The sequence below is a fragment of the Mirounga leonina genome, unplaced genomic scaffold (genome assembly GCF_011800145.1).
Source record: "Mirounga leonina isolate KUSES-001 unplaced genomic scaffold, KU_Mleo_1.0 Mir_98, whole genome shotgun sequence".
Lineage (NCBI taxonomy): Eukaryota > Metazoa > Chordata > Mammalia > Carnivora > Phocidae > Mirounga > Mirounga leonina.
Window position 1 is genome coordinate 6,330,763 of NW_023270921.1, and position 6,408 is coordinate 6,337,170.

Sequence of the window (6,408 nt, forward strand, 5' to 3'; positions counted from 1 at the left end):
TCTCTGAAAGAGTCTGCAATCCAGTAACTGGGCTACCTGCATACAAAACCCCATAAAGAGGTAAATGCCCTGGAGAGATACAGTGCTGTGGCTCAAGGTCATGTCTAGATGGAAGGGAGATGGGAAGGGAGAGCAGGGAAGTAATTCTGGAGGAGGTGCAGAAGGAAGGAGTATTCTAGGTAGAGAAAATACCAGAACAAGAAAGCTCAAGGCAAGTGAGATATTTGGCTTATGACAAAAAAGAGGCTTATGTATATTAAAAAAAAAAAAAAAAAAAAAGGCACCTGGGGTGGCTCAGTTGGTTAAGCGTCTGCCTTTGGCTCAGGTCATGATCCCAGGGTCCCAGGATCGAGCCCTGCACTGGGCTCCCTGCTCAGAGGGGAGTCTGCTTCTCCCTCTGCCCCTCACCCCACTTGTGCTCTCTTCTCTCAAATCTTTTTTAAAAATAAAGCTAAAAGATCAACAGCTACATACATAAGGGAAAGGGTGACATTAACTTATTTAACAAATATCGGGTGCCTACTATCTGTCAGGTATTCTAGCCTCTGCAGATAACAGCAACTTAAAAAAAAAAAAAGGCAAAATCCCTGCACTATAAGGCTTATATTCTAGTGTGATGTGTCAGAAAATAAAGTATATATTATACTGGTGTTTAGTGCTATGGAAAAAAAAGAACATAGCCAAGGAGGATAGAGAATTGCTTAAGGGAGGGCAGGTTTTTTTTTTTTTTAAGATTTGGAGAGAGACACACACAGAGATAGCGAGAAAGAGCATGAGCACAGAGGAGAGGGAGAAGCAGACTCCCGACTCCCGCTGAGCAGGGAGGAGAGGGCAGTTTTAACACTCCTATACAGGGTGGTCAGGGAAAGCCTCACTAAGAAGGAAATATTTGAGCAAAGGCCTGAGTGTGACGACGGTGTGCGTTATACAGGTATCTGGGAGTTTTCTAAGCAGATGGAACAGCTAGTGCAAAGGCCCCGAGAAGACGCCTGCCGGGGTAACTAAAGAATAGCAGACTCGTGTAGCCGCAGTGGATGGAGCATGGGGAAGTGATAGATGAATTCAGGGAAGCAGCAGCAGGGGGTGGGTTTCATATCACGTAGGACCTCGTTAGTCATTGTAAGGAGTTCGTATTTGGCTTTGCTCTTGAGCAAGCTAAAAAGCCTAGGAGTCTGAAGTGGGAAAATGCCTTATTCATTCTGGCTGCTCTGTTGAACGTTGACTCAAGGGTGGGGTGAGGGCCAGGGTGCTTTCCAGACCAGTTTGGATGCTACTGCAATAACCTCGGGGTCTACAGAGTCTATAGTGATTTGGCCCAGGATAGTAATGGTAGAGAGGGTGTGAGGTGGTCACAGTTTGAAGACAGAGCAGATAGGATTTGCTGACTTACTGCACGGGGCATGTAAAGAGTCAAGGTTGATGCCAAGGTTTTTGTTGTGAGCAACTGAAAGGATACAGTTGTCATTTAGCTAAGGATGAATGCAGGAGAGGCAGATGTGGTGAGAGAAAGCCCACTGTGGTTTTAAACTTTCAGAGACTATTCTAGAGTTGGTATGTAAATTTATTTGAGAGAGTGTGCACTCGGGGGAAGGGGCAGAGGGAGAGAGAGAGACTCTTAAACAGGCTCATGCTGTGCATGCTCTCACACAGGGCTTGATCTCATGCCCCTGAGATCATGACCTGAGCCGAAATCAAGTCGGTCGTGTAACTGACTGAGCCACCCAGGTGCCCCGGTATGTAAATTTGATAGATGGTCTGAAAACGGTGAGATCACTAAGAGTGAGCAGAGAGAAAAGTGTAAGAAATGAGATCTGGCACACTCCTTATGGAAGAAAAGTTGCCATTAACGTAGAAGCAAAACCAGGAGCTTTGTGTTCTGGAAACCAAGTCAAGAAAGGTTTTCAAGAAGGGAGAGATCAGCTGCCAGATGTTACTGAGTGATTAAGCACATAAGGACTGAGAATCAGCCATGTATTTAAGTGTGGATTGCTGGAGAACTTGACGGGAGCAATTTTGGTGATAAGCTGGAGTGACAGCCTGAGTGGAACAGGTTCAGGTGAGAACAGGAGAGGAACTCAAGGGTTTTGAAGGAGTTTTGCTGTAAAGGGAGTAGAGATATGGGGTGGCAGCTGAAGGAGGGGTGTGAGGTCAGTTTCTAAGTGGAGAGAAATCCTAGCACGCTAATGGAAAGATGCAGGAGGGTGGAGGGAGAGCTGCAGAAGTGATACCCTTGAACAGGTGAGAGGATGCGACCAGCTGCGCTAGATGGTGGGGCCAGTGCCAGAAAGGAGTGTCAACAGATCATCTACAGGCCCAGGAGGGAAGGAGGAGTGCCAGGAGGAATGGGGGTGTGGGGGGGTGCTTACCTGTCAGGCATGGGCCATTTTAGGTATCTGAAAAGGTATCTTTGGGAGCAATGACCCAGGATAAAAGCTGACAGAGACCTAACAACATAACATTTATGTAACGGTTCTGTGAATATGTTTATACAGAGCCCAAGCATCATCTACCTCTATGTTATAGTGAACTAACTTGATAGGAGGTTTCAGCTTAGTTCATTTAAAGAAATGGAAGAGGGAGCACACCCCACTGACTCTCCTACTAAGTCTCTTCACTCCAAGCCAGTCTTGACTCTGAGCCATGCTATTCCATTCAGTCCTCATGAAAGCAAATGAAAGACACACTCAAGCTTTGTCTGCTTTATTTCACTACATTAAGTTAAGCTATAAGGCAAAACAGGAACCTGTAAATTCATAAAGATCAAGGAGAGCCTCTCATTCCCAAAAGGGACCAAAAATGATGTTTCTTCACAAGTATGCATGACATTTATTTAGCTCATTACACCTATAAGCACTTTGAACAAAAGAAACCTCGGTGGGTTAATCAAACCACAAATACAAATTAACTTAGCTTTATATTTCCAAAACTGTAGTTTCTAGTGCTAATGACATCTCACTCACCTGCAGTGGTGCACACTGCCTATGCATTGACAATCTTGCACCTGATCTAATATAAAAATGCAACAGATAAAATTCCAAAGTCACCACCTGCAGGTGTTGAACCGTTTCTACTAATACACAGAATACTGGATTGCACTGAAATCTTGAGGAAACATTAAAACAATGGCTCTGTTATTTCTTCAAGTTAATTTGGCTTGTGAAGAAAAAAAAATTCTATGACCAAAAGTATTTTTGTGTTTCTGTGTCACATGGGGGTGATGAGACCCATTACTTCAACGTTATTACTTTGGGGAACAAATATTAGCTACATGCCGTAAACGCACAATATGCACGCAAACGTGTAAACACAGGAAGCCATTCTCTCCTTTGACGTTTGGGTCCTCCACTGGCAAATGGGGAGCAATGGCTTCAGAGTAGGCTCTAGCAGGTAGTGAAATAAAAACCAACACTCTGTGGGGTCACAAAAAATTAAACTATTTCTCTAGTCTTTGTCATTACACAAGCCCCTGCCACAACTCCTAAGAGGCTAAACCTTACTTATTATTGTCATAATATTAGAGATATGTGTATTTTTTTCTTATACTGCAGCATATATATTACTCTGTGGAGCATTGTTTCATAAAGTCAGCTTGACCTTTCGAGTACAATTTAGTGCCTTTCAAAGGCTTTCTAAATATTTTTATCTTCCAGAGGGAGCTAATAAGTTACTACGTCCTGTTTGTATTCTAGATTACTACATATCTTAATTTTTTTTAAACTAAAGGCTTGAACTTAAAAAACAAAACCAGGATAAACAGGAAATTTCTCTTTTCCCCAAAAATGTGTTGGCTGCTTGCTAACAATACATTTATAGAAAATGTGGTGTAGAAGGTGGTCTACTTGGTCAAGTCTCATTTTAGAAAACGTCACAGAAATTAAGGTTAGCAAGCCAACTCCAGGATACCAAAAGAAAACAGCATGTGTGCTGTCAGGCAAGTATTCTGGGGTACTAGATGAACTTTTTTATGGTTTACAGCAAAACAGCCTTATTCGACACACCATATGATAAAAGTCTTAAAACTCAGGAAGGGGAAAGGTTCTTTATCTTAATATCCAGTTTGGGATTCAAGAGATTGTAACTGCTATTTCCCCCTTCAAATCAATGGAAAGAACATCAGTTTGGATCATGCTAAAAATCTGACCTTTAAAATGTTTTCTGCATTCCAGAAGTGAACTTGTCTACCAAGTTTTCTTTGGCCTCTTTCCAGGTGCCAAGTATTTAGAACAACTTATTGAGTTAAAGAGGCAGAGCAGAGGGGAGGGGGAGGGAGTAAGACACAGAAGGGCTACCTATGGATGACAGCGTTAACCCCTGGATATTGTGGCAACATTTAAAATGAATGGAATTCGCCACCCCCTTGACATGACATGTGATTGCTTGCTTCTCCAATTCTTAAAGGAAAAAGTTCCATATTCTAATGAGAAAGAAATTTTAAGAGCACCCGATAAATAGGCATCCTGTATTTACTCAGAAGAGGGCAAATGGGAGCGACTTAAGAATCTCACGGGTTTTTCCAAACACCACAAAACTAAAGACAATGTGACAATTCTATTTTTCTGTCCAGTGGAAACCTTGGCACGATGGGAGCCATGGCGGCAAGTGAAGGGGTATGTTTAGACTGCTAGATTATATAGCTACACGGAACACAGATAGCAGCCAGTACAGAGACCGACGCTGGATCATTAACAGCAGGTTTGTTATCATTTTATCTGTGAGATTGTGATCCTTTTTGAGACCAGACTGGGAGACAGTATGGTCAGAGTTTCTCAGGTGGTAAATCTAATGCCACTCCAAAGAACAGCCATCCCCTATCTTGGGAGGGAACTATGCTGTTGTTACTCAGCGTGCAGGGTTCAGTGAGGGAGACAGATTACTGGTATTAACAGAAGTGAGAGCGAGAGAACAGCAGTTAGCCTGTGTTCCTAAGGCCTTGCCAGTGCCCCCACCCTCCTAGGAATAGGATTCAGTAGTGCATGGGTACATCGTTACAGACAAGGCTTAATGAAGCAGCGGCTTCCACATTTTAATGTGGGCTCATGGTGTCCTTTGCCCCACCAGTGGCACCTTTAAGGAAGAAGTGGGCCCAAGCTGAGTTCCACATGCTGGGTGAGCCAGATGACTTCTGTGCCCTGGTCACTTTCTTCGATGGGACGGATGGGGGCTGCCAGGTTTTTAAAATCATGCTTCATCTTAAAGCACACGGTCACTTCACCCTCCTCACGTTGTGGTGTCACTTTGATGAAAATACCCACTTTGTTGGCCTTTCTGAAGGCTATAATGCTATGGAAAAAAATAAGTACAGTATTAGGCAGGTCACAGGTCAGCCAAGCCACTAAGACTTACATTTTATCTGATGACAAGGTAAGACCATCATCTCATTTATTAGCAATAAAGAGTTCTTTCAGCAAAATGTCAATCTATCTTTTTAGTATTACAAAAGTAAAATACAGTCCTAAAAAATTCAAATGAGAAGAAATAAGTCTTCCCTTATTTTCCCCTTCAGCACACAGAAAAACTACAAACACTTTGTTTTTAACCTACCAGATATTTTTCTATGAGTTTACACCTTTCTGCTTTTTTAACCAACACAAAAGGGACACACTATTTATTCTATTAACTTGTTTTTTTCCACTCAGTTTATCACAAACACTTTTCCATACTGGTATATGTCGATCTTCTCCATTCTACTTAATGGCTGCATAGTATTCTATTATAGATTTACCGTAATTGTATATACTGATGTTACTGCCAGTTTTCCTATATAAACAATGGTGCTGTGAATATCCCTTTACATTTATCTTTGTGTGCATGTGGTAATGTTTCTATAGGATACAGACGGATATTAACTCAGAACTTTAAAGGAATTTCTGGAACACCATAATTGAATTAGTGTTTTTGTAAATAAGCTCTGTAAATTAGAAATTTTTAGAATAGAAAAATAATCTCTTTAGTTGAGATTTCCATTTTGATTTTCTCTGACATGCACTTGAAGTTTGTGCTTTAATAACTTAGCTTCAAACAAAAAGTCAAAGTGCAATGAAACAGAATTTGATCTACTATTCAAACGATACTCTAAGGAAAGTTATTGGATTTAAACATTTACATAGTATTATATAGTATTAATTTCCAAATATCTGAAAGTCCTAAAAGTACAATGTGAAATATAATTAATTCAATTTTTTATTACTCTGTCATGTAATCTGACTAGAATTTGGTATCTCAGATGATCTTTCCAGCCGCTGACCTTGGTTTAACAAATTTCTATACCAAATTAATGTCATTTAAGGATCCACATAAAGCAAGGATTACAGAGAATGCATTTTGTATTGTATTAACTCAATAATGCATTTTGTACTGTAGTAAATAACTAAACCCTTGATCTGTAGGATTCATTAAAAAAAAAAAAAA

At 41.0% G+C, this 6,408-nt stretch overlaps 1 protein-coding gene across 1 annotated transcript in view; it reads right to left on the reverse strand.

Annotated features, from left to right (window-relative positions):
- Positions 1-4,566: 4,566 nt before the first annotated feature.
- LOC118006697 (dynactin subunit 4) overlaps positions 4,567-6,408 on the reverse strand; it is a 31,839-nt gene continuing 29,997 nt past the window's right edge. The window contains exon 13 of the mRNA XM_034999470.1: positions 4,567-5,280. Coding sequence (XP_034855361.1) covers positions 5,067-5,280 — 214 coding nt within the window. The 3' untranslated portion in view covers positions 4,567-5,066. The remainder of the gene's footprint in view (positions 5,281-6,408) is intronic.